At 43.4% G+C, this 27,981-nt stretch overlaps 1 protein-coding gene and 1 long non-coding RNA gene across 5 annotated transcripts in view; one reads left to right on the forward strand and one right to left on the reverse strand.

The window, feature by feature from the left end:
- The first annotated feature begins 10,040 nt into the window (after positions 1 to 10,040).
- Positions 10,041 to 26,986, forward strand: LOC308177901. 3 transcript variants are annotated; one of them, XR_013939471.1, is made up of 5 exons: positions 10,041 to 12,385; positions 12,523 to 12,588; positions 12,749 to 12,916; positions 13,009 to 13,177; positions 21,673 to 26,986. It is a non-coding gene; the product is annotated as an uncharacterized lncRNA (long non-coding RNA). The 3 variants fall into 3 exon arrangements; XR_013939472.1 differs by having other exon boundaries at positions 10,041 to 11,772; positions 11,880 to 12,588; XR_013939473.1 differs by having other exon boundaries at positions 10,043 to 12,588.
- Positions 25,377 to 27,981, reverse strand: part of COG6 (component of oligomeric golgi complex 6) — a 52,303-nt gene continuing 49,698 nt past the window's right edge. For both annotated transcript variants that reach the window (XM_080555774.1, XM_080555775.1), the window contains exon 19: positions 25,377 to 27,223. In XM_080555774.1, coding sequence (XP_080411900.1) covers positions 27,076 to 27,223 — 148 coding nt within the window. In that variant the 3' untranslated portion in view covers positions 25,377 to 27,075. The remainder of the gene's footprint in view (positions 27,224 to 27,981) is intronic.

A 27,981-nucleotide genomic window follows, 5' to 3' on the forward strand; every position in this document is an offset into this window, starting at 1 on the left:
GCACAACTAGTCCCTTGCAGACATAAACCACTGCTGTATGCAGCACTGCATGAAGTGTGTGCAGAGCCACACAAGCGTTATGTGTATGACTTCACTGTCCTGACTTTTGGAAAAACAGACCCCAACCAGATTCCCAACCAGCTCTGAAAAAAGAATGAGGGCTGAACTGTGGTATTTTAGTATCACTGGCCAGCTCCCTTTATGGGGAGAGCTGCATTCAAGTGTATTGTTTCTGCACCTGTTTCAGCATCCTTAAGTCTGATGTTTTGAGAGGAGCCTGAGAGCTCGACACCTAGCTCCCACTGGGTTTTGTCTCTTTTCTTGAAAAACAAAAACAAAAACAAAACAGCTCATTTTGCAATCTCAGTAAAACAAAAGTGCTACTGTGTAAATAAATGTACCTGAAGGATAAATGTACCTGGCATGTACCACAGGGACACTGCACTGAAGTGGACAGCTATATGGCAATAAAGGCATGGTGACATTGAGGTATGAGAGTTGTTTTGGTGCCATTTCAAAGAGGGAACATACATCCTAGGGGAAAAAAAGTGTCATTAAACTAGTCATGATTATACAGAAATTTTGATTCTCATGTCTAGTTTTAGGATCAAACATGTTGGTGGGGTTAGAGAGAACTGGACCTCATGTAATAAAATCCAGAGAGCAAACACACTCTGAATTTTCCAGGTACTGAAAGACAAATAATAGATGTATTCATTTGACTGAAATAAAACCTGGATGAAAAAAATAAAAGAAAGCTTCTCAGAACAGTATACACACACACACACACACATATGTATATATATATATTAATGGCTGACCAAAAATAAATTGTTTCAATTCCATGTACTTACACATCTGTGTACTTTCACATGTGTGATTTCAAAACCTGGGGAGAGATTTCTTGCCGCTGATCACTTCCCGGCTGCCCTGAACCCTGCCATTGCTGCAGAGGTTATCTGATGTCCACAGCATCTGCAATAATGCACAGCATTCTGCTGTCCTCTAGAGGTTTGGATTTAACCACGACTAGTCCTGACACTGCCTTTGAGGGGTCCCAGACATGCCACCTAAGAGATAAATAAACAAATACCCACCAAGGGATTGGCTGCCTGTAGTAAGGTGCAGTAATACTGTTCTTCGGTTCTGAACTCACATGGTTTGGGCGTTCATTCAGGGGATGAGAGAGGCAGGTCAAATCCTCACCGTGACTTGCATTTGGATTTGAGCCAAGTTACCTCTATCTTATAAATGCACCTCAACCATCTATCTTGCAAGTGACCTCAGAAACCATACCTCTCCCACTTAAATATTTCTTAATAAAGAATAACTATTTGATACTTAAATATTAACTGAGAGATGTAGGAACAGTAAGCTGGCAGCTGGGGACCATGATCTGCTCCAGTGATTACTGAAATACTATACACCATATAGTATTACTGCACTGTTACTCTACATTTATAATTACTCCAGGAAGGGACACCATGACTCAGCCATGGAAAGTCCTCCTCATCTGGTGGCTGGCACATTGCTCGAGGAATGCAGGTTCAAGTTCTTCTATGCAGACAGAACAATTCACCTAGAGAACCCCAAGGCATCCTGAGGATTCATATGCTCATCATATGAGCAGAAAAGGAAAAGCCTGTCGCAGCTGTCCCAAACACAGCATGCCCAAATCACTCCCGTGAGCTGTTGCCTTAGTTTGCTTTACAGGGTGAGACCTCACCTGGCCTACATTTGTGAAAAGCACCAGCATTTTCAGAGTGTATCGGTTCACAGAAATACCTGTTCCTGCTCTAACTGCATCACACGCACATTTAAAGGGAGCCAAGAAGTGCCTTTGTGGCCCTGGGTATGCGGGCTGGTGTGCGATGAGCTCTGTGAACGAGTGCTTCAGCAGAGACCACAGCCAGCAAGACCACACCGCGGCTGCACTTCCCACATGTGCAGGGCTTGCTCCGGCGCCTCTTAGAATTAATGGAAAAGATTGCACCCTTATTTACTTGGCATGGAAGGGAATTTTGAGGCAGAGCAGTGAAATTATTTTACACCAAGGTGAGCTGGGGTGAAGATTGCAGGAAAGTAGCCAATTACTTGCTATCCTGTTGATATGAGGGATGATTATACATTACCTTCAGTTCACTAGCTGCGCTGAGGCTTCATTTAAGGTAATTAGCTTCTTATTATGAAGTAGGATTCAGATATTACAGATAAAATCCTCCTCACTGAGTCTGCAGCAAGGGAATGAATCCCTGTGCCTCATACCTGGCCACAGCCCTTGGCTGAGCCCTCACGAGGTAGAACTGGGGGCCATCAGCAGCACCTCTCAGCTTCAAGAGGTGATGGTCACCAGGCCACTCATGAACACACAGATGTTCTCCAGCAGAGTGACCCTGCATCCAGCCCGCACCCAGCGTAGGAAGGAGCTCGGATGAGAAGAGCAGGTGTGGGTTTTTTCCTCCATTCATTCACTCATAGCACAGATGCCATCATGCTCTTATATGGCGTGGCTGGATGGGAGCTCAATATACACTTGGCTGTGCCATGGACACGCCGGGAGATTTTGGCTTTGATTTCAGTGACATCATGAAGCTGCACTGTGTGCCTGCTCCTCTGAGAGGTGAGCAGGTGAATGATTTGTCTTTTGTATGGGTGAAGATAGGTACAGGGATGTCTCCTAGCTAACACCACACATGCTGTTAGGATTGTCAGTACCTCTTCTGATTTTACACATTGGCAGAACTTGGAACAACTGCTGTACTGCCTCCTGCTCTGGCAGATAAATTAGTCACGTTTCCTAAGATTGACACATAATCTTTATCAAGTTAGTGGGCATGCGCATGTCTATGCTGTCTTTATGATGAGTGAACCCAGCAGTTTAACTTTTCAGTTTTGAGGTGTATATGATTATAAAAGTATCCTGAAGTCAGCCCCTCCTCGTGCAGTAGGCCAGGCAATGGCTGACAAGCTTATCATTGTCCAGACATCAGAGAATCCACACAAGAAAGTGGTACTGAAGAGGTTTCATACACCTTAGCTTAATGGCATCAGAACTCAGTGGGCCCACACTTGTGGAAAGCATCAGAATTTTCAGTGTCATTTCCCAAAAATGTGTGTTCCTGCTCTAATTCCACCCGGCTCAGGAAGCTCCATTTTTGCTTCTGCTGGCCCTAGGTAGTGCTTCAGATGCATGAGATGGTCCAGGCTATTTTATCCCTCTCTCTTGTGTATATGAGAAGAAAATTTAGTAGTCATGGGCCTCAAAGTGATCATGAGCCCTAGCTGGTGGGTTTTTTTTGTTTGTTTGTTTTGTGTGTGTGCTTGTCCTTGTAAAAGGTGTCTCTGTAACCCCATATTACTGATGGAAATGGATTCCTGAAGAATTAGCAATTTAAGCATCCCATTCAGCAATAGCTATGCACGTAAGCAAGCGGGGGCAGCTCTCACACAGCTTAGTCTTCTCCCTTCGGTTGTGAAACAAGAACCTCGTTCTCTTCCAAAGGTTGGCAAACAGCCCCTGTCCAAAAAAAGCACATTTACCTACGTCACCCAGATCAGGGGGCAGCAAGAGGGGCCCACAGGTCAGCATCCCGTGGGACCCATGAGAGAGATATGCTGGGACGTTTGCTTTCCTTGGCTTCTTTATAAAAGGGAAAGCTTCTGCTGAGCACAGCTTTGGAGGTTCCTAGTTCAGGTCAATTCAGTTTGGTACCCTCTGAGCCCTATTTTGCAGGCTTTGTGGCTGGGAAATTGCAAACCAGGTCTCCTTCAGAAACTGTAGGATGAGTTATATGCATTAAGTCCTGGTGCTGGCTTGGAAATAAAGTGCAAGATGGAGCTTTGGACCAAGCTTATAAGTGGAATGAGAGCCACTTCAACCTCTTGCTTAACTTTTGCTGCTTTGCTAAAAAGCATACTCTTCAAATAACAGCTCTAAAAAACAGAGGAGGGCATCCCGGGGACTGGTAAACTGGCTGGGCTGCAGTGACTTCAGAGTGTCATCTGCTTACATCAGCTTAGGGTGGACCTGCCATGAAAATATTGCTTATCCCAGGAACACGGAAAATGCAAACTCTACCCATCTGTCTTCTGCGGTACGAAGGCCGAGAATAATTTTTTTTCCTTTTTTTTTTTCTTTGTTTGCTCTCTGAATCAACGTGTTTGCTCCATTTTACTTTTCTGGTCCCTTAAATGATCAGAATAGGCCTTCTTCAAACCATAAAAAGCAAGTACCCGTTTTGCCATGCTGTTGTTCTCTCTAGCATTTGTTGCCATCTATTTATTAAGGTACATCCTTTTAATAAAAACATTCAAGAAACCACCCTTTGTTTGCTGATTATGCATTCAGGTATTCCAGATTTATAGCGCTCATTTAGCGTAATTGAAGCTTACGATGAGTACAAATTTTCTGCTAAAAGAAAAAGAGAAAATAGCAAAACGGTACAGGGCAGCATTCATGTAGAGATATAGCAATGATTGTGTCACTTGTTTTGGAGGGTAGATTTGCTATTAAGCTGAAGTCTAAAGTAAGGTACATTGATTTACAGGAAATTGCTCACTTACACACATGTTAGACATTTACAAACCCTACTTCAGAAGCCCCTGAATACTGATAAGCCTTTGTGATTTCAGCCAAGTATGTCATCAGTAACATCAGTGTCTGTTTATAAACATTATTTTTTCCTGATTCAGGTAGTCAAAGTTCAGGAAAATATTTGTCTTAGGTCTCTGCAAATGAATGGCTTGAAATTCAGTGACATCGCCCTCTTCAAAGGGAACCGAAGGAACCCCATCCTATTTCCTAGAAAAGCTTCCGAGAAGCAAGAGAGTCAATGTGGCTTTCCTGAGAAGTGGCACCCTTCCTTATGTTTTTACCACTTAGTGGAAAAAAATAAATAAATATTTCCTCTAATTGTCCCCTTGGATCTTGGGAGCTTCGAAAGATGTTTTCTTGGTCTCCTGGATTACTTGTGGAAAAGATATATACATGACTTGAAAGAATACATTAATAAATTAAATACCTTCCTATGATTAAGACAGAAAATTTGGACTTGGCCATCCCCCATCTGATAGCTGGCACTGGGACCTTTTTTTCCTGAAAGGCTTTGGTTGATTCTGAAGGGCCTGATTTAGCAAATCATTTCAACACACACTGCTGCTAAGTAGATGTGCTTAAGATTTTCTGAAATGTATCCTAGACCTCGCTCATTCTCTTGTGTGTAAAACCACAGAAAGCAACCTGGGTTTTGTCTGTCCTGTGCACTGAGGGAAAAAGCTCCCTGTGGAGCAGGTGCTGTCCCCAGTTGCATTTCAATACAAAGAATACACAGTAATAGAACCTGGCACAAAGGCACAAATATGTGGCACAACTATCTGTTACTCTGAAGCAAGCACTAGGAAGTGAATAATACAAATAATTACATACTAGAGGGCAGAGGACAGACCACCATGATGCAAGCTTCCTCTGCTCAGAGCCAGCCGCCAGTGCTGCAGAGTTTCCTTCAGAGCTGGCCACTGTCCTCCTTCCCTCAGATGGGCTTGGCCTTGAAACACTCCATGCTGTAAAAGCAGCATGGAGACAATTTTCATATGGGGGGCAGGGTGGTAATTTATTTCCTCTGTTGAGTTTCCATACCTCATCCCCACCTTACAGTAGTGTGGTCCTCTCCCAGTCTCCAGCAGGGCAAAGCTCCAGATTTGGCTGAATCCAGTACAAAAAACAGAAGAGATGGCAGTAACCAGCAACACATCTTGTTTTGCCTGGGGACAGGTTTGGCACCAGCTAATGCTCCAAGGATGCGGCTGTTCCTTAGCACTGCATTTATGCAGGGGTGTCCCATGGCACTGTCAGCTTCTCCTGTTAAGGGTGAGGTCCAGTGCATTGGTTTTAGGAGCACCTGAACCACAAGGAGAAAATAAAAAATAGAAAAAAAAATAATGTTGATTTTGCCAAGCAACGTTGGCACTGTTGTATGGGGTTACTCTGGAGAGGACATTCTGTTGTGTTTTCCTACTGGAGACCCTGAGATAGATGAGGACCCCTCCATCTGCCCCACAGTGCAGAAACGCTTGCATGAAACCAAAATTAATGCAAGATACTTTCTCCAGATGCGCCATGTGCCTTCCTTGTGATGGCTGGGAGGGAAGCAGAAAGGTCCCTGGGACTCCATCAGTGGTGCACAGGCATGACCAGTGGTGGGCCACCTCCCTGCAGCTGTGGGGACAACTCCACAGCCCACTGAGGGTATCTCTTCTGAGCACCTATTAGTTATGAGTTGGGTTTGCCCTGAAGCCTGAGCTCTGATATCCCTAAGCTTCTTATCTTATCTCATATAATTGTGCATAGTCTCATTAAGCACATTGATGCCTTATCCTCATTAAGGGACACCAGCTTTTTTCTTTCCTCCTGCACCCAAAAGCTGTTGGGGGGAACAGAATGTAGGGGAGGATTCACTCGTTTGTGGTTTATCCCCTTGTCAATCAATCAGCAACAATCCCGTTCAGATAATAACAGAAGAATGTGCCTGTGCAGATCAGTAACTGTTCATCAGCCCCTGTGAGAACCTGCTGGGACCGAGCTTGAAATCAGTGTATTGAAATACAGTATGCTGGCTGAGCTAATGAGCTGTACGAGCAACGGGGAAGGGAATAAGGAGAGGAATTTCTTCCCCATAGCCTTTCCCCATAGCCTTTCTAGACCTCTTCAGATCATCATTTTGGTTCTCAGCATCTCACCAAAGCTCGCCTGAAGCAGATGTGAATATGTATACATATAGCTACCTGAATGAATGTATGTATATATGCATATATATACCCCAGGGGTGAATTTGAGTGGACAGCATTATCGTACAGGTTTTGATACACAGTTTTGCACTCAGTCACACCTCTGCCATCAGCAGCTAATTTGGGGGCAGTTGTAAGCTTCCAGACTGTGCACATGAGGTGCCAGCACCGACTGCCCCCTTTGAAGCAACCACAGCTCCTCAGGAGACACAGAGGCATCACCTGGGGGAACACCCTACTGCCTGTAGCTGTCCTTTAAATAAGGGGAACCCAGTTTTGGAGGTCATCTTCAGCATTTTGCGGCTAGCATGAGAGGAATAGTGAGTTTGTTGCTTTCTCAGCTTCACAACAAAGCTATCCAGTTCTAAAATTATCAAAGTGAAATGGAGGCTTATGAAACGTGTGTGGGTGTTAATGGAGACAGAATCATTCTTATAACTGCTTTAAAAGCTATTTCATAAAATAGTTTCATTGTCAGGGACTTTAAACATACACGATTAATATCTTAACTGACTGTGCCTCATTTTGCATTATCTCAAAGGACACATTTATGAGATGATACACACTATTTAGTCTTTATAATGCTTGCATCTGTAGCTGGCATGCTTTGGGAGAACTTTACTATCATTGCTAGTTATAGGAAATATTAACTTGCCATAAAAGACAAGAAATAAATTAATCAGATTCACAAATGTGTTAAGGAACTAGCTGCTATATATAAACCACCAAAACAACCTGAAATCTATATGAAGTGAGGTAAATATTGCTTAGAGATATTAAACAACGCATGTATAAATTACCTTAGTTTAAAGCATCCTTGAGACTACCAATTCTGTTTTGACTTGTAACATAAGGTTGTATGTTTTATCAAAATACTTTTACTGAAAATATTTAGATTTTAAAAATATGTTACAAATATTTTACAGATTTCCCATTTCATGAAATTTCATTTTAAATTTTAGAATAGTATTATTAGGGCACCCATCCATTTTATGAGGTAGTCTCGGTGTGTTCAGAAGGAAAAATAATAATAATAATAAAAAGCTGATTATAGGATGCCTTAAAGCACAGTACTTTTTCAGAAATGTTTCATGCCCGGTTATAGTCTATGCACTTCAGTGTACACATAGGAATCCCTCTACTTGCTCATGTATAACTCATTGTCATAATTGTGGGATGGTCAGGGTAATGAAGACCTTTTCTGCAAATGGACAACGAAAGCTGTTGGCTTCCTTAGTCTTGAAAATCAAAGACAGAAAGATATATTTGGTACCTCTAAATACATTAAGGTAAAACACCTAAAAGATCTTTCATCTAGTGGGAAATATTGGCATAGTAATAAATACACACATGTTAAGAAGACAGGAGTTGTACCCAAGGTCTATGCAGCCTAGAGATCCTGCTTCTGATGTAGTGATGCTTAGGGAAAATATAAAACCTGTTCCTTTTGAGCTATCCCCAACACCCGTCAAATATTAAAGGAGTCAAGAATGATATTAGAAAGCTCTGAGATTAAAGAGAGAATGCGATGCCCCGATTTTCTCAGAAAGAAAAGGTAAGCCATCCTTGTCTTCAAAGATCAGCACCAGACATCTCTCCACTGACCTGGCAGCAGATCTCCAGGGCCCCGGGGGGAAGACCAGTCTTCAGTCTGGTCTGAAAGAGCAGCTGGGCTGTCATACAGAAAAGGCATTGAGATTCCTGACATCAGGAGGAGAATAAGAAGCAAGGAAAGTGCTCCACAACAGGGCCAACTCACACCCTGTGTTTTCATTAGCTAGATGTCTCCAGCACCCTGAACAATGTCTGGGGACATTCAATTAGCCTCTGAAGCCTCCCCCTGAGCCATAACACTGCTTTTAGACACTGACTCCATCCCACTAAAGCAAGGTACTAACTTTTAGATTATTCTAGTGTATATGCTGGGCACCTGAAATAAACTTTCTGCCCAACACAGGATCTAGCAAACTCAACTGGTTCCTCACTTTCCACTGCATGTCCTCCAAAATGCAAGTAGTGTGAACAATGGATAATCTGCATGAACTTTTTCACTCTGTAGATACATTGCTTTTATGCCACAGGGCTTCTGAATGTACACAGCCTGTGTGACCTTGAATCACAAAGCTAGCCCTAGCCTTATCTAGCAAGGAATTACCTATACTTATTACCATTTTTGGAGGCGAGAATATTTTGTACTTCTGGAGATCAAATTCTTAAAGACTTATTAAATTAATTCTTCATAATAAGTCTTAAAGACTCATGATACATGCCTTCATGTTCATGTATCTTATATAGTAACAGTAAAATGTTAGAAGCCTATTTAAGACATCTTCTTGTACTTAAGAGAGAGCTTTAAAGCATGTTAAGCAAATCATGTGTTTTGCAGTGACTCTTCCGCAATAATAAATTTTAATCATTATGGAAAATAAATAATCTCTGTATGGCAGGCTGGAGAAATGAGCTGACAGGAACATCGTGCAGTTCAACAAAAGCAAATGCTGAGACCTGTACCTGGAGAGGAGAAATCTCATGTACTAGTAGATGCTGGAAAACAGATGGCTGGAATTGATGTTTGTAGAAAAGGTATTGGAGATCAGGGTAGACACCGTCCCTGGGGGTGTTCAAGGAAAGGCTGGACATCGTGCTTAGGGACATGGTTTAGTGGGTGACATTGGTGGTAGGGTGATGGCTGGACCAGATGATCTCGGAGGTCTTTTCCAACCTGAATGTTTCTATGATTCTGTGATTCTATGCCTCTTTGAGCTTGTTTTCAATATCTCAGTAAACCCAGGCACAAGGCATACACCTATCAATTGTTTCTAAAAGTACCATTTTCTCTTGTCTTTGGGGTTATGGGTGAGACCAAACAGCCTGTTTTGGCAGATGACATTCCTGTCACCAGCGTCCTCTGGAGGACACTTGGATGCACTGGTGAGAAAGACATTATAAGATCTTAGAAAGAGTACTAGAGAGATCTACTGGAAAACATGGCTTCTACAGAAGGCATGCTCTTGCTGCTCATGCACCAACCCATTTCCACTTCTTAGTATCCTTTGCTGCTTTGATTTATGCCTCTGCAGAACTCCATCTCCTGCTCTACTACTGCTGCCTTCTACCCTGTTCCAGAACAGCCTCCCAAACCATTTGTCCTACTTAAATTTAGACACTGAACAAGATAACTAAATCACCAGTGTAGGTGCATAGTCAGTTTAAGTGAGACACCCCTCCAGAATGAGGTTGGGATGGGGTCTGGAGATTATTTCTTTTCCTTGACTGCAAGGTATATCTTAGGGCAATTACACCTCTAATTTAGATGCTGCTTCTGGGGTACTAATCGTAGCTGGGATGACTCATGCACTACAAGAGAAAAGGTGTTATCAGCTGTCAATTATCTGTCAGTGTGGTGACATCTTTTTTAGCAGAAATGGCTTCAGGATTTACGTTTAAGGCTGCTCTGCAGCCCTGCTGGCTAAGGGCCTACTTAAAGCTCCTGTTGCCACTCTTCCACCTCCCCTCTCTTCACTTTTGGGACACGGGCTTGGCCTTACTGAGCATGTTGTTTTGCCTGCTAGACATCTTCCAGACCCTCCTCCCACCCCTGTAAATGAATGCCCTTGCATTGGCTAGAAGCTATTTCCAAGTGCAGAAATGTCGTGGTGAAGTTGTCTCAGGTCTGAGATATTTTATTTATTCATAACGCAACAGTTTGTTGCATCGAAGTGCTTTGCAAAGTTGCTTTTAGGTGAGGTACCCCAATTCTTTATGCCTGCAGCTCTCCACCCTTTGAAGACAGTGAGAGATTTCTGGATTTAAATACAGAAAGTGTATTTTGAGAATAGCTAAAACATCTCCTTGTGGAAGTCCACATTGTCCAGCTGAATCATACAAAAAGGGCAGAGAAAAGAAGGGAATTGTTCACCTTTTCAGAGCTATGCCTTCTAAACGATCTTCAAATCTATCTTTCATCTTTGGGATTGTGTGTATTGGCAGTGCCTAAACCTTGCCTTGAACTCACAGCTTCTCTTTGCCTCTACAGATTGCACTATTTTTCCATTCTGCTTGTCGGGGTAAGTCTCCTGCTCATACACACAGGCTCAGAAATCCTAGTTGTTATTCAAGGCCAAAGCAAGAGACTTAAAAGGTAAGCAATCAACTGGATATTTGAGGTTAGACACTCAGATAGTAGCAATAGCCACCCTGCTCTAAAAATATCTTGTAAGACTACATTAAGTGCCCAAGGAGCCTGTGTGAGAGCTATTTTCACAGGAAAACAATGTCTGTGACTTTCAAGGCAAGCATATTTGTTGTTTTGCAAAAACCTTCATCTGCAGAACTTCTCTATCTTCTCCTGTTGCCTCCTGCTCACAACCCCCATCATATTTTTGTACTTTGCACTGTTTAATGTTTATCTTCCTTTGCAAAAATAAAAGTCAGATGGGAAACTGTCTTTTCTGGGCATTCCCACAGCGCATATTTGCATATTTGAAAGGTATCTGAATAGCAGAGCGTTCCTCAGATAATCTGAGATCACGGGGGCTATGCAGGTAGCAATCACAGCACTATGCACAACATAGTAAGTTACCATGCCAAGCAAGAATCAACAGCCCAGAAACAAAACGCACCTGCTGAAAGTGCAAAGGTTAGCCCGAACAAATCTGTGTGGTCCTGCCTCCTATGAACTGCAGGTTAAAGGGCAACGGCATCCTGGGATGGTGATTTCTTTCTCTGTTGTCCAACCACAACTAATTTCAGGTATATTTTACAATCCTGTGTGGACCAGCAGCAGAGTGATACCAGTTTCTGAGGAAGCCTTTAATCTGAAGATACTTCAAAAGTTTCAGAAAACCTTGATCTGACAAATTGCAGCACCTCCAGAGGATTCATTCACCTTGAAGCATTCTTTTTTCCTTTTTTTTTTTTTTTTTTTTTTAATCCTCAGTCATGATGCAAGGAGGTGATAAAAGTGGCCCCCCACTGCTGACATGGAAGGTATCCAGTTTCTCCAGTGCTGATGTTCTGACAGCTCAAATAGTAAGCAACAAGGATTTATTTTATTGTTGTTGCCTTTTTTCTTTTTTTTTCCCTGCCTGCATGAGGGCTGGATCTGCATTCAAAAAGACACCACCAGCTTTAGACCACAGAAGAATTACAGACGGGGTCAGTGGTGAAATGACCAGCTGCTGGGAACAGTCTGGTTCTTGGTGGGCCTTAAGTAACACAGGTGGGTGGAAGGTTTCTGTAGGAGAGGAAGATGCTAACACAAGCTTGTGTATTAAAGTAGGAGCCAGGTGTTATATTTTCACAATCTCTGGCTTGCATCCAGTTTTTAACCTCGCCATTCCCCCCTGATTCAGCAGTGCTTGGCTCTTGCTGAGCCTTGGCTGCCTTTTTGGACAACTTCATTCAGCCGTGTTGATGCCAAGCAAAGGTCCCTGCTTCAAGGTTTTCAACTGGAACCATGCTTTCCTGGTGTATCTTTCATGATAGACTAAAGCTAAGCAAACAGCCACTGAGACAGGTTTAAAGGAGCACCAGTATAAACAGGAACATTTTGCTGCTGTTTTTACTTGGCAGGATCAAATGCAGCTGCCTGCTGGACTGGGTAAATAGGCAACAGGGCAGTATTGCACTTCAACCCTTTATCAGGGTTCAAGGCAAACCTTTCCCTCCTTTTTTTTTATTTATTTTATTTTCTGTGCATACTTTGGATCTGTTTTTAGAAGTTAATCTCTTTTTAAGTTCCAGTCTGGGTTTCTGGAAAATGAACTGGCTGAAACTGATTGTGAAATTATTCCCTGGCAAAAGGTAAGCAGGATTAATGCAAAAATGCTGACAATAGAAAGAGATTTACACACACACACACACACAAAAAAACCCTTTTGTTTGTAAAAAGACTATCTGGGGGGGGGGGGCTACCAATTTTATGCTTGCATGTTTAACTTTCTGTGTGTATGAAATATTGCAGAAATTGCAAATCTGCCTTCCTGGACCAGACCTAAAGCTGAGCTGATTCCTTCCCTACATGGTCTGGGAGAAGGAGCAAGGAGCAGGTGTCAGAAGTTCTCAAAGGGAAGCGGGGTGGAATCCACCTTCACACAAGGTCCCTAGGATGGAGTTCATCTAAACACAAAGAGTAATAAGTCTTGCACAATGTTTATTCACAATATCACATTCTGATACTCTTGTTCACCTTACACATGCCTAATGGTGCTTTAAAACCCACAGATACTGGCTTATGACACCTCTGTGCTGGCCTTCAGGAGGTTCCTGTCAACCCGTTTCTCCAGCCTGTCGAGGTCCCTCAGGATGGCAGTGTGGCCTACTGGTGAATCAGCCACAGCCCCCAGTTCTGTAATGTTTGCACTTAGTGGACAGAAATTTGACAACAAAAGAGGTGAGCAGCCCCCCTAGATCCCAGAGGAAGGCCTGGTAAAACCAGGAAATGGCTTTAATCACCAATTATTCTTCTATGTGCAACTCATCTCCTGCAGCATAGCGCAAAATACCTACAACAATAGTGTAGGCTTAAAAGAACTTTATGGCTCTCAGTGTAAATCAGGACAGTGAGTACACTTTTAATTGAATTTATCTAGATTTGTTTAGTATCTCTTCCTTGTAAATATCTTCTACAAATGCTAAAGTGCTATTCTGCTGTTTTGCTTGTTTTGTTTATTTTCCTCCCAATTACTCTTTAAAAGGAAGAAGCACAAAGAGTTCAGGAGTTGGACTCGATGGTCTTTGCATGTCCCTTCCAACTCAGGTTATTCTGTGATTCCATGATTCCAAGTTTTTCCCTTAACCTCAACACACATCAACTTGATTCATTAACAGCTTGAGTAGGAATATCATTTCTATTTCCTTTCTGGATTGTTTGCATTATCATTGCAACCTACAGCATGTTGTAACAGGGGAAAACCATAAATCAGTGTTTCCTGTCTTGAAATTTTCACAGAATCACAAAAAATGGTTTGGGCTGGGAAGGACCTTAAGGATCACCTAATTCCATCCCCCTTCCACGGGCAGGGATACCTCCCACTAGACCAAGTTACTCTTTGTTTTAACGAAGCATCTTATTGTGGGCAGAGTTGTGTTTGCACCTGGTGGAGTGAGGCTCCCAGTCTCTGATGCTCTCCTCTCTCCTCTGTTTTCTGCCACCAATGTTGCTGTGTCTCCATCTCACCTGAGCCCTCCGAAGTCCTTGCAGATCTGCCGACCTCTGAACACTCATCACCCCAAAGGGTCATGCATCTGGACCTGCAGAGCATGGGGCTTGAGAAAGCCATTTGTCCTCCCCAAATAGCATGAGTCCTGTTTCTTGATGATCCTTGACAATAAATGGGAAAGACAGGAACATACAGGAAATGCCTTCCTGGCTGTCCTGGCTGCCTGGGCTGGGCGATGTTGGAGGGGAAAGCACACAAATCCTGATGCTAACCAAGGTCCATTGTGTTGGGTGCCCCATACAGCAGTTGTAAGATTAGGGATGACAGAGGGATGCCATATCCTTCCTTAGCCTTCTCCTCTCTGAACTGAAGCAATCCAGCCTTTTCAGTCCCTCTTCACAAGCAGCTTGCTCCAGTCTCTTCACCATCTCATTGCCATTCTCTATAGCATTTTTATTCCAGTATAACCATGTTCAGGTGCAGGGACCACAGCTGCACACAGTGCTCAAGACCCGTGGATGCAGCAAGGTTTCATAGCATGGCCATTTCTGCCAGTACGACAGGTAGTCTATATCAAAAAACAAAACCAGGCCCAAAATGGAGACTGCAACCAGTTCAGACAGGCTAAGAGGAGCAGCAAAATGTCTTTATATAAAAGCAATGGTGAAAAAGAAGTGGGAGAGGCACTGAAAAGAGAAGTAACAACCCAGTGAGCAGAGGAAGAACATGGTGGTTGGAGTATGCCTTAGAGAAGGGAAAGACATACCAAGTAAAGATGTAATGCAGTGTGGTAAATACATCATAGTTCCTCTGAACAAAAAGACAGGAGATGGAAAACAGCAGAAAGGGCTTGAGCAACTGCTGGGTGCAGAAAGAGAGGGAAAATAACTCCAAACCTTCTCTCCTAGGATATGCGGGTCTTAAAGCAAAACAAAGGATGAGGTTAAGCAAAAAGAATATCCTCTAGTACAGAGAATACAACTTAATGATCCACAAAGTAAAGAAATTGTAGAAAAATCCACCCTGAACCCCAGTTTTTTTGCAGTAGAAAGAAGATGATTGAAAGTAGTAACAACAAACAGTAGAGCTACTTAAATTCAGATTACCACAGGCTAAAATCCCAGTGTAAATGTCTGTGATTTTATGAAAACAATCTAATTAATCACAAGTGACTAGGGATAGGGATTAAAATCAGGCACTATGGGAGAAGGTTAAAACATCCTGGCTCCAGTTTGTGACAGAAGACGGCTCCAGGAAGAGAGCAGAGAGGCAATGAGGCTTTACACGGGAAGTGGGGTTTACGGGGGAAACTGCTGCCGAGACAAAAGAAGGGAGTCGAAATTGCAAGACAAATGGTGCCAGGTAATTCTGAGAGAGAGAAGATAAGTCCAGAAGAAGATAAGAATAGAGGAAAGGGTGTTTTAATATAGAACATACCTTCACGCTTAAGGCAAAAGACCTTGAGGATTTATGAGGACGATGAAGTAAGTATCAAAGTGTCCCACCAGTACTCCCCAGCACCAGCTTAGCAATGGTGTGGCAAAGTGGACCTGAAGAATGTGGGGCTGGAGAAAGCCAACTCTTCTCTGATGTAGAAAAAACAATTCTTTGGATATTAGACATAGCTCTGAGTAAAAGCTTTTATCTGGCTAGGTGGAAAATGAAGAAATAATTCCTCTCTATGAACATAAACAAAACCCAGAAAATAAGCAGGGCATTACACCTGCAATTGCCTTAGGTAGGACCAAAGCTTTGTCCCCGTGGGAGTTGTTACCACTGGAGTTATGGTCCACTGAGGGCAAACATTCAGGTTTTTGTCCTGGGCTACCTTCTGTATCGTTTGATGTTAAGCATTTAAGTATACAGCTATCCTTACTGCCTTGCTACCTCCTGGTCCTTGCTAAGTGGCTTTTCAGATGAGGGCAGTGACCTGGCATCCATCCGAGACACCGTTGGAGAGGCAGAATAAGAAGGGCACGTAACCAGATTTAATCTTGTGCTGCCAGCGGGTGCTACGGGATGCGCGGTGCGGGCTGAGCGAAGCCTCCTCGCCAGCCTCCTGCTGGCTGCGGCCAGATAAGGGTGCAAACGGAGCGGAAAGATTCAGATTAGACTGACAACATCAGGGTAATAAAAGATCTGCTTATTCAGTGCTGCGGTTTTGGATGGGAGAGCAAAGCACAGGGCCCCTTTCCTCGCATATGCCTGGGTTCAGCCCCCTCCATCCCGCCGGGGCCCACGGCTATTCTCGGCTCTGGCCGAGCTGTTCACGACACCCAGAGCGGGGGAACTGAAGCACGGAGATTAAAAGTGAACTTCCCCACCGGTTGTGACCACCAGGAACGTAACCCGGATTTCCTGCTGTGCAGTTTGGGGCTTTAACCACAAAGCTTTCCTGCAAAAGTGTCCTTTGCTTATCCCCCCTCTCTCCAAGCAAGCTCATCAGCAAGCAAAGCCTGCTCCCAGCACGGCATTTAGCCCGCCCTCACCTCCCTTTCTCTTCCCATGTTGCTCAATACCTGGAGCCATCTCCCCCAGCGGCTCTCCGGAGCTGCCCACCTCCTGCACAGGGTTGACACATGGCCCCATGGCTTTGCAGGATGCAAAGTGTAAGGATGCATCAGTGCAAGCTGCGTGGCTATCAGGTTTATGCAAAGGGGAGCACAACTCTGACGTTTTATAAATAAATGCTCGACTTTTGGGTTGTTTTTCGTTTGCTTGTGTCTGGCTTGTAAACACCTGTAATACGGTGTCTTAACATTTCTGCCTTCTAATATAGATGGGCCTGTCTGAGGTGTCATTACCCGAAGCCTGAAAAGCCTTTATTCTTGCACACCGGGCTCTATTTTTAACGCATGCCACGATCCTTTGCTCAGGAAGGATCACCGGCTCCAATTCAATTCCTCCTCTCGCTCCCACTTCTTAGAGCAGCTTTTGGAGCAGCCCCTGCTTTTGTCACTGCCCCGCGAGCAGAGCCAGGAGCATCCTGGTGCTCTCTGTGCTATCTGCATCAGACCCGTCCCGCCTGCCAGCACTGCTCCATCCCTGTCCCTGTCCCTGTCCCCGCTGCCTGGGCTGCAACCGCCTCCTTTATCTGCCCCGAGCAGCCCTTCCTCCATCCTCGCGCCCTGCCAGCGGGGTGTAGAGCAGCTTCCTGTCGTATTTTCTCTGCCGCTTGTATCTCAATTCCTGCCTCGAGTAATCTCTGCCCCCGGTGAGCATCTGCCACGCCGTGTCTTTCTGCAGACCATATATCTTGCTCTGCCTTGTCCCTCTCACTTCCTCCTGTCCCGCTGAATCTCGTCTCTACCGGCTTGGGATTTTAGTGTTTCCTGCCCTCGGGAATCGGGATATCCGGGCAGTATAATACAGACTGCCAGAGCAATTTGCTTTTGATCTGATTAAGGTATTTCAGCTAACTCCGTTGCACTCGCAGCGTACCTTGCACGTGCTGGTTCCCCTGCTCCAGCACTGCCCCTCGCTACGCCACTGGTGCCCAAACCTGCCTCTAATCATGGCTGCAGCTAGGGCTGTTCACAAGGAATCGGTTACATCAGCAACACGTTTAGCAGCTGGAACATTAAATAACAGTGTGTATATAGGGGAGTCAAAGAAGTTGCAAATGTTTTATGCTTTATTTCTTGAAACTCAAAAGAAGAGGCTTCATAAGAAAACACACATCTAAATTCACAGCACTCTATCTGTTTCCATAGGCTTAGGAGAAATCAGGACATCTAGTGAAGATTATGCTTAAATATACAGACCGTTAAGAAATATGTTTTGTAAAGTAGATATATGGAAAAGGACCACAAGTGAGGATTTCCATGTTCCATACTCTGTTATTTAACACAACATAGCATCAAAGTTCATGTTAGCACAGTTTATCATGAAATCCACCTCTTTTTCCTTTCGGGAGTGGATACAAAAATAGTGCAGTGACTAGATTAGTTTTAACTGAGGTTAATGAGAGATTCTTTAAAAGCAGAAATAGCAGCAGATAAACATGTTTAAACTTTGCTTGTAGTTTTAACACACTTAAATGCAGCAAGAATCAATTTCTATTGGCTTGTTAGAAACCAGCCTGTCAATGATCTTTTCCATGGAGAGAGCTGGGCTGGGAGTTTTCCTCTACGCACATTTGTTAGACTTGCTAGTTCTCAGCCAGAAGAACATTATTTCTCCGACTTCACTTGCACTCAGAAGTAACTCAGATGTGCTGGGACACTCTCAGAGGTTACTCCTAGACCATGCTTCTGCTGAGAGCCCAAACCTCAAATGAGGTCCAGCAACACTCATCCCTGGGTGGCAGTGTTCATGCAGATATGCAGATGCCCCCTTCTTTTGAAATCCCCTGTTTAATTTGAAATATACACACACGGTATAATTACTCATGTACTAAAACGTATGCCTAAGTTTCTACAGCATCAGGAACTTACTGAAGAAATAAACTATAAACTAAATCAGGTGCTCCCAGCCTTCACACTCTGCCATCCCTCCCAGGTCAGAGGCACCTGTAACAGAGCCCTGGGCTGACTTTGGTGCCCACTTAGGCAACGCTTTTAACAACTTTTCTAGACCAGCCTCTTTTAGACCCATCAAGTCTCCAGAAAATACAATGAGGGTAAGTATACCTAGGAAGCTAATAACCTTTTGTTTCTAATCTTAGGACACAAACAACACATTTCTACACCCAGAAAATCAGGAAATCAAATTCAGAAGTGCTAGTGCACTCTCATTTCCCAGCAACACGCACTTACCTGATGAGAAAATGTGACTTTAGGAGGTAGGAGAAACGATACCTGCCAAATCCATGTCAAGCAATCCCTACCCAGCTTTATACACTGGTGTCAGGTGGAGGTGAGGGTGGCAATTAAGGACTCACCCTCATTTTTTGCAGTACATACTCCGTGGCTGAGACTTGCAATGCTCAGGTCAAGTGGCATCCTGGGTGTGCTGGGAAAAACAGTGCTCCAAAGGATCCTGGAGAGGTCACAACGTTCGCTTTCTGTCCAGAAAAATGCAGGCAGGAGTGCATGTATGTAGCTGGCTGGCTAAGTGCCCAGTGAATTACTTTATTTCTGCTGTGACTGTGGCATTTAAGGTCAATTTAGGCCATGAGCTGGGGCTCAGGGCTCAGTCCCACCCAGGGCAGGTGGCTCGCACTGAACTTTTCTTCTCTGCATTGTCTGAGGGAGTAAATTAGCATTTTTGCAGGACTGTTAGTCTCTTCTGAAGTAGTTTTCTCCATCTGATCAGAAAAGAATCACTCTGAGCCCCAGTGCTGTGCTGCTGAGCTCTCTGGGAGCTACGTGTCAAACAGGAGCTGTTCTGGCTCTCGGCACCTATTGGACTAAAAGTTAAAAAATCACAGCACAGTACAAATTTGAAGTCACTTGTATATATTAAAAGTGCACTTTTAATGACACTAGCCCTTGCAAAGTTGATGCCAGAGTTCAGTTGTAGCAGGAGGAAACGTGGTAACTGCAACAGAGAGTCAGAAAAAGAGAAGCTTCTCTCCACACAGCAGCCTTGTTGTATTCTTTATCCCCTATTTAGCTTACTAATCTGCCTGGTTTGGTGAAGTTTTGGTTTTCAGCTCTTTACCTTGTGATCTCCCTAGCTGTTTTCCCTCCCTAAAGTTAGCCTGAGTAAATGTTTGACTTTGTCCCCTAAGCCCCCGCATACCGTTGTGTAACCTAATAAACCCTTTTATTTCATTAGCACCAGTTTACCCAATGTTCCCGACTAATTGAGAGTGGATTTCCAAGAAGAAAAAGGAAGAACATGTTCACAACCACAGACACCTCTTCACCTGTTTACGAAAGACAACGCGGTTTCTGCCACACAGAAAAAAATATTGGCAAAAAAAAATATCGCATCTCACCTTACTGCAATTTTGTCAGTCCCTATCAGTTCCCTGAACTAAAAGCCGCATCACTTAGCGTTCAAATGAAAGGTAAAAATGCAGGTGGCTGTTTTCCTCTGCGCAGTGGGGATTAGTGGAGCAAATTCTGCACGTAGAGTTGCAGAGGGCACCCTCCTCTCCAGGCTCTGCTTTATGCGTGGAGGGGGCGGCTGCACAGAAGCACGGGGGAAACGAAGGCTGCTGCTCCCTTGCTTTTAGCCACCTGCTTCAGCAGTCTGTCATCTTTGTAGGGAATGAGGAATCAGAGGGAAAAAGCAAAATAGCGTTAACAAGGATGAGCCTGAATCCCAAGTCACTATCCTGCTGAAATCTCGACCTCCAGCACTACAAGATCTGCTATGGCCAGATAACCCCTCCAAAAGCCTCTAATTTGTCCCAAATGTAATATGAACAGGCAGCAGGAGCTTGTACATTTTCTCATCATGGGCCCACAGTGGCTCTGACATGATACTGGCACCTGAAAAGCTGATTTGTTGTCTCAAGGCAGCCTTCAGAGGTCTTCAGAGGCCACCTGGCTCTCTGTTACTTCAAAAAGATGCTCGAATCCACTCTGTAAGTGGTCTGAATCACCTTTTGTACTACAGCTTTATGTTCAGGCATTGCCGTACGGGGGCTGCACCTGAAGGAGGGGGATTGAAAATAGCCTCAGATCTCATCAAAAAAACAAAAACCAAACAAAACCAAAACAAACAAAACAAAAAAAACCACCACCAATGACAAAAAAACAACAACAAGGACTAATGGCTAGTGCTCCTCACTGCTGTCTATTTCATATGCTGTTTGTGAAACAGTTTTTGGTCCTTCTGTCATTCTGGATGACATAAAAAATAAATATCAAAGGCCTCCCTAAAGTGATCCCATGTAAAGGGAAAGCCGACATGCTTTTATCATTGCTGTGATACCCTTGTGCACCGTCAAGCTCGCTTGCTCTTTCTGGCATGGCCTGACTCAATGCAGGGCCCTGCCATGTACTTCTGGCTAGCTGAAACCCCCTCTGGGCAGCCGGCCAGGTGGGCCAGCCTCGGAGGCACCCTGTCCTCAAACAGGGGACAGCATCTCTGGGGTCGGAGCCTTTTGGAGCACTGCTCCCAAGTGCTCTGGATGCTGCGCTTGGGTCATTGTGCTGGAAGTCCCCGGGGCACGCTGGCTCCTCGAGCGTTGTCACCTCCCTTCTGCTGCTGGGGGATGGAGCACCAGATGCAGGTTTCTGGCTGGGACACTGGTGGGGATGGATCCTGAGAGGGATAAATGTTTGTTGTTTCCACAGTATGTAGACACAGAGCAGTAGGGGGCAGGAGGACACAAATCTGCTCCGCGAGCTCGCCAGTGGGGCTGTGGGAGCTGGAAGCTAGGGCCTCTCCTCACTGGCGTGTCCAGGAGATCCAAGGACTTGCGAAACTTCTGGATGCAATGTTTCAGGATCAGAAACATTATATTTGGACAGTTTCTACAATGCAGGGTACAAAGAGAACCAAGGAACTGGGATGACCAGGCAGAACAGATCAGACAGTAGGGACAAGACCCTTCCTTAAGGATTTCTCCATAACCTGGCCCTTCTGAGGACATTTTCTGAACCATTTCTAAGGGAGAAGGATCTTTAAGAGCTTAGCTGGTCTTTTGAGAGCAGCGAGTCATCTTCTGCAAATCATTCATAAATTCCTATTTAAAGTTCACGAGGCTGCTAGGCTACGAACAAGGACACCAAAAACATCAAGAAGAAAAAAAAAAAAAAAAGAAGAGAAAGTTAATAAAATGTGTCCTCTTCTGACTCTTCCCCACTTCTGACTCTGTTCTTTCAAGGTCAGCTGCAGATCCAGGGGATGAGCTCACGTCCTGCCTGCAGCCTGGCACTGCCCCGGGACCCCTCGCAGAGCCAAGCCCCGGCCCGGCCTCAGCAAGAGCCAGGCCCCGCGAACCTGCCCTCGCTCCATGCGCACGGCCAGGGCCCGACGCAGGGAGCACTGAGGCCGTTCTGTTTTCTTCCCTCTTCGCCTTCTGCACGGCTCCTGGAATGTGTTTGCATATGGTGGAAAAAATGCAAGGAGCAGAGAGAAGCGGCCGGGAACGCGGCCCTCCCCGGTGGCGCTGGGTGCCAGAGCCAGGCCGGGGCCTGGGCTGCCACCAGCCCGGAGGTCGGGGGAGCCCCTGGTGCTTGCAGCACTAGAGTGGCCCAGGGACGAGCTGAATTTTTGGGGTGTTTTGTTCCAGAATTTGAAAAGGCAGTTGTGTCTTCTGCACCGTCTCCACGAACGCAGGCTCGCAGCGAAGCCTGTTTCGGTCCGAAGGGTGGCTGGCAAGGAACACAGTCTGGTGTACAAACTTTCGAGCCCCTCTTCTCCTCCCCGTTTCGTTAACGGATATCTTTTATCCTGTCCTAAGCAACAGCAACAAGACTAATTAGTTTAACGAGTACAACAAATGGTTTTATTGACAAGAAAGAACTCTTTGAAATATACATTACATTCACAAAGGATTAAATTACGCCCTATTATCCATTTTCCATAAAATAAAGATTACTTTGATAAATCACGACTAATGTTATCTTTGGCTGATAAGAACCCTGTGCTTATTTGTGTGGCTTCTATAAATAGTGTGTGCTGAATTTTTTTCTCCCTAAATATAGTTGATGATACAGTCTGCCAGGCATTTTCCTGCAATTTGACAATACCACATCTGTGAACGAGGCAGCAAATGAAAGCTTCATTGTCTGAATATGAAACATGCAACAGGATGATTTTTTTTTGTCAGCCCCTCTACAGTAATCTACCAAACATATTTCAGCCATATCTTGCTTAAGCAAGGTTTCCTTACTGCTAATGCAAGGTAGTCAAAATAAGCCTTTTTTTTTTTTTTTTTTTAAGAGAAAAGACTTCGTAGTTCATCTTTCCTTTATACCAAGCCAATTGTAGTGTGAGGGGGTTTGTACCCTGATTCAGGCCATAACGTAGGGCTAAATGCCCATTGCCAGGTGTCTTTTGCACTTTGTCTTTCCATCGGTTTGCACCAGGACATTCTGGAGATTACCAAAGATTTACCCACGTTACCTTTGAGGGGCTGGACAGTCGGTCAAGAACTGAGGCAGAAGCAATGGCTTAGGTTTTAATCCATTTCTCCCCACACCACCTCTACATCAGCGGCTCTTTACACAAAAATGCAAACAGCTGGGATATCAGTAGACCTTTGTGTGGCGAGAGGCGTACCCATCTCTTCAGCAAAATTAAACTTTTTGAAAAAATTAGCTTAATTCTGACAAACTAAGCTGGCTCCCTACCACGCAACGGATGGCTGGATACCCGTAGATGTTTGTTTTTTTTTTTCAGGTGTGCCACCAGAAGACAGCAGTGAGCCTGCTCCCAGCTCTGCAGCCTGCTCGGTGTGCTCCCAAAAACACAGGGTGCCCCGGGAATCCTGGCTGCAGAACTACAGCTATTCAGTAGCCTGGTCTGAGGGTTTCTGAGCCCTCCCAGGGCCCATCGACACACAGCATCAGGCCACATCCTTTTCACAGAAAATGTTGGTTTTCATTTGGAATCGAAATAAAAAACAGTGCCCAAAGCCCTTCCTCCACGAAGGATGCTTTATGAAGGGCATGGCCTCCCCTGCCCTCAGGACGAGCATCCAGGTTTAAGTTACACTCACTTCCCCTTTTTTGAATTTCTTTCAAGAGACAAATCGGCTCCAAGTTCAACTAGCGCTTTGTATGTCACTGGATGCCTCAAAGAACCTCATTTTACTTGGCTAGAACTGGTACCACAGTCGCAAGACTGTCCTGAGGTCTAGCTTGTGAAGTCTTTAAATGCAACGGGGGAAAGGATGTGGAGAGGCTCTGAAAACCTTTAGCAAGGAATCCCAATGCATGAAGGAGTTAAGTTCTACAGCATACCTTTCACTTCTACTGCCACTTTCTTTCCCGACTCGTCAAACGTTAACATGGGCTTAGCATCGATTTATGGCAGCAAGCCCTCCGTGGCTGTTTTGGATGGGTGCCCTTGTCACACGCAAATGGCTCCTTTCGGCGTTTTTCCCTCAGAAGCAGGTGGCAGCAGACTTCAAACAAACCCACACCTATGTCTGCGCTGCTTCTGAAGGGTGCGTTTTACTCATGGAAATACGTCTAAGCCCTCCATTTCATTTTCAAAATTTGCTAAGCTCCCCACCCCCTGGGTTGACTGCAAAGTGACTCAGCAAGGCAAGTGAAGGGATTAAATAGCAGCTAGAGGTTTTTTGAAATGAATGGAAAAGTTTAGTGGTTCTGAAAGTATTTTCCTCTAACACACGTTTCAAAAACTTTAATAAAAATAATTACAGCAGAGTCTATAAACAGACAAAATTCAGGGCTAGAGTCATAAATCTCAGGGAATAAGGAGGAGCACTTAAACGCTACAAAACAAATGTATTATCACCTTTCCAAACCTCCTTAAGTTTCTCTTTTCCTGTATTAGAAAAGAAAAAATCACTGCGGCCGGGCTGCTGCAATTAAAACAAGGTTTATATTTTAGTTTCAGCGTGGTGTACGTATTTAGAGAGAGGTGATGAGAAAGCGTTACAGAGAAGATTGAAGACAGAGGCATTGCCACCAGTGCTGGTGTACAACATTGGGTCCAACTCAGACTCAACTGTTTGCTTGATATGTCTATGCATGATAAAGTCCTGGGATACTGATTCTGTTTCTGGGACTCATGTAATTGGAGGTCAATGTAAGGCCCCTAAGTAACAACCGGCAGAAGATGTAAACCTTGGACTCCTCAGGAGAGCTCTCACATACATCTCACAGATCCAAACCCCTCCTTGCTTGTTGTATCTCATGCCTCCCATGCTTCGCACTTATTTCTGCGTAGCTGCTAAATTTAGGAGAGAAGCATCAGAGCTGTCCCATTTCGAGCTGCACAACAAGCGAAGGGTTTGGGTGCTCTCCAGGAATGAGAGGGATGTTGATTCCAAACTCCTTTGGCCCAGAACCCAGTTTTCCCACTTCCCACAAAAGCGCTCGAAGCCCTTTACTCACCTACTTTCAGAATTGGGTCGTCTGAATGTCAAATGCAGAGCACGCTGCCTGCTAGTGCCAGTATTCAAATACCTCTTTTTTTGCAGTTTTCCCAAGCATGCTGCAGCTCAGCACAGAATAACGGACTCACTCTATGAAGGCAAGCCCCTCTGTATAAAGAGTTTAAGGCCCAACAGCAGATGTGCTTGACTAAACCAGCCCAGGTGAGCATCTCTTGATGCACCGTGATACTCAAATCAGATCTACAACTGGTGCGTATCCGGATCCAGTACTGCCACCCACCACGATCCCATTCACTGCAACGCTTACGGGTCAGACATTAAACCAAGCAATTAGAGGACTGAAGCATCACGGGTCCTGGTGTGGAAATCCTGGGGTGGTATTTGTAAAATTAAAGTGCCATTTCTATCACGGCAGTTCTGATAAGTCAAAATCTCATCATCTTTTCCTTCCTCCTTGTAGGAAGGCAGCCAGAGGAAACACACAGAAGACAGAAGTCAGTAAATCAAATGCCTTTTATTGATGTATTTGCTCTCTTGTGACCCTCTGTCATTTACTTTAACTGTACAGACCAAAATTAGTGATTGATTTTAGTTTTTACAAGTTACAACTTCTATAGCTCTTGCATTGTTACTCAGTGAAGATAAAATCATGGATAAGTCTCTAGTTGGACTCAAAGACAGGAAGCAACTTCTTACTAATCCTCATGCAAACTACTGACTGATTACTTGAGACTGAGGCTGAGTGTAATTTGAGGAAAAAGTTCATTCTTAAGAGTATGTTAATCTAATAATAAGCTAATTTATAACCCTTTCACAACTAATGTAATTCTCACATATTAGATAATTATAGGCATATTAAGCAATATTAACGTTATTAAACAACAATGAACAGCCTTCTGAATATATACTACGGTAACACAAATTCTGAATAATTTAAGTGCGTTACCTAGTAAAAGCATAATTTTCCATTACAATTCTCCTAAGCTTCTAGATTTTTTTTTCATCTTACAGCTCTAGTGTATTCAAACAGAATAAACCTAACATTCACATTTACAAAAGAATTTATGCCTGATCCATGAACTCCAGGGACACTTACAATTTCAAATCTTTTTATAATATACTAACAAATTATGCCCATAAAGAAGCTATTATAGTGTGGTATTACCACCAAAGCTAATTTCTAACTCGTGCAATGAGTTTTCCAAGAGACTAAAAAGGCATTGTTGCTGCTATTCTCTATTTCTTGCTATTTCACGAGCATACACTAACGTGCAGACTTGACTTCCACTAAGCATATGTTTTATATGGGGAATATAACTAGTGACAAAAGCATCCATCTTAAGTATATAACTAATTCAATATGAATGACTGCTCATCTCCCCCTTGATGCATACAAATAACTAATGGCCACACCGCTGTGCAAACGATCTTCCTAACCTACACTGTTACTGGTCCCAACCTTAAGAGATCTGCACCCTTCAACTGATTAAAGGATTGCTACAGAACAACTGCACCAAAAAAATCTTTCTAGTAAAATAAAATTATAAAAATAACTTAAAGCATGAAGTTCCAGGTTATGTACATGCAAATTATTCAAAAACCACCACAGTAGGAACAAAAACAATGGATTAAAAAAAATAATTTTATATATATATATGAATTTTGCTTCAAAGATTTAATCAACAGGTTTGGAAAACTGCATCAAATATTCTAAAATGATTTATGAGCTGTGAAAGACTTGAGACATTCAAAGTATATTAGCCATACTAAAATGAAACAGTATCAGTGTGTATTGATGATAGGCTGAGAAAAAGAGTGAAAGAACAGGAAAAAAGAGCAAATAAAAATATTGGTGAGGTCATAAGAGACACTGGTTCAACATCTGGTCAAAAGGATCATGCATGGCAAAGAAAAGGCTCCTTTCTCCTTTACTCTCTTTTTCAAATAAATTGCATATTGTCAAGGTCCATTTCCATCAGAGGAATACGTTAAAATAATTTTTAATCTATATTCTATTTTCTGGCCTATAGAAGGCATTCAAAGACACAGGAAAGACTCGACTTTTGCCAAACAGATTAAACAAAACTGCATTCCTACATATTTTAAGCAGACATCAAAATTCAAAACAGAAAAATAACTCAATTTAAATACTCAAAGACAGAATTATGGATTCAGATAAATCTGGGTGAGACAAGACTATGAGAGAAGTGCCTGAACTTGATGAGGAGATCTGTGTAGTATGGTTTCTGGGTCCTTATACTTATTTGAAGGATCCATCACAGCTGCATATATCTCACTGTAAGCTCTGCAGACCAGTTCTGTTGACTGTTTTATTATCTGCTCTCTAAAAAATAAAAATAAACATCCATATAATTTGCAAATTGTAGGGAATATAACAGTACTACAAGCAAGGAATTCACAGTACAGTCTACAAATACACATTAAAAATTCAGCGTCAGTTACATTACAGAGCCCTTTTACTTCAAATATGAAAACTATTTAAAGCTTTACAACAAAAGACTTTTTCATCTGTTTGTATTGTACATACATGAACTCAGATATATGATCTTGATAAACAAGAAATTAGCTTTTTTATTTCTGCAATCATGAAAAAAACATAGAAGGAAACAACTGTAGAAGGTTAATTTAGTTTTCAATTTGCATACATTAGTTGTTCACCTACACTCTCCTGCAATTTTTAAGACTGATATTCTTAGTGATCTACCGTTTACTTTTTGTCATTTCTTGCTGACCTTTGTAAATATAAGGTTTTTTTTGTCCCCATCCCCAACTACCAGCAAATATGTTCTATTCTTTATCTTGGCTGTACCTATTCCATAATCTTTTAGAGGAAGAGCTGAAGAGATAGTGGTGAGAGATTTAAAACCTACTACAGGCTTTTACCAACAATGCTATAAAGTCTGTATCCTGTTTTTTTTTTTTCCTTTTCTTTCTTTTTTTTTTTATCTAAACAAGTAATGCGTGGAGATTGCATGCTAAAATTAACAGGAAAGTTTAATACTTTTTGAAGACAATCAAATACTTTTATTTTACATTATCCATTGAATGTTTGCTTTAATCATCATGGCAATATGTTTACAG

The sequence above is a fragment of the Anser brachyrhynchus genome (genome assembly GCF_964034855.1).
Source record: "Anser brachyrhynchus genome assembly, chromosome: 1".
NCBI classification, from domain to species: Eukaryota; Metazoa; Chordata; class Aves; order Anseriformes; family Anatidae; genus Anser; species Anser brachyrhynchus.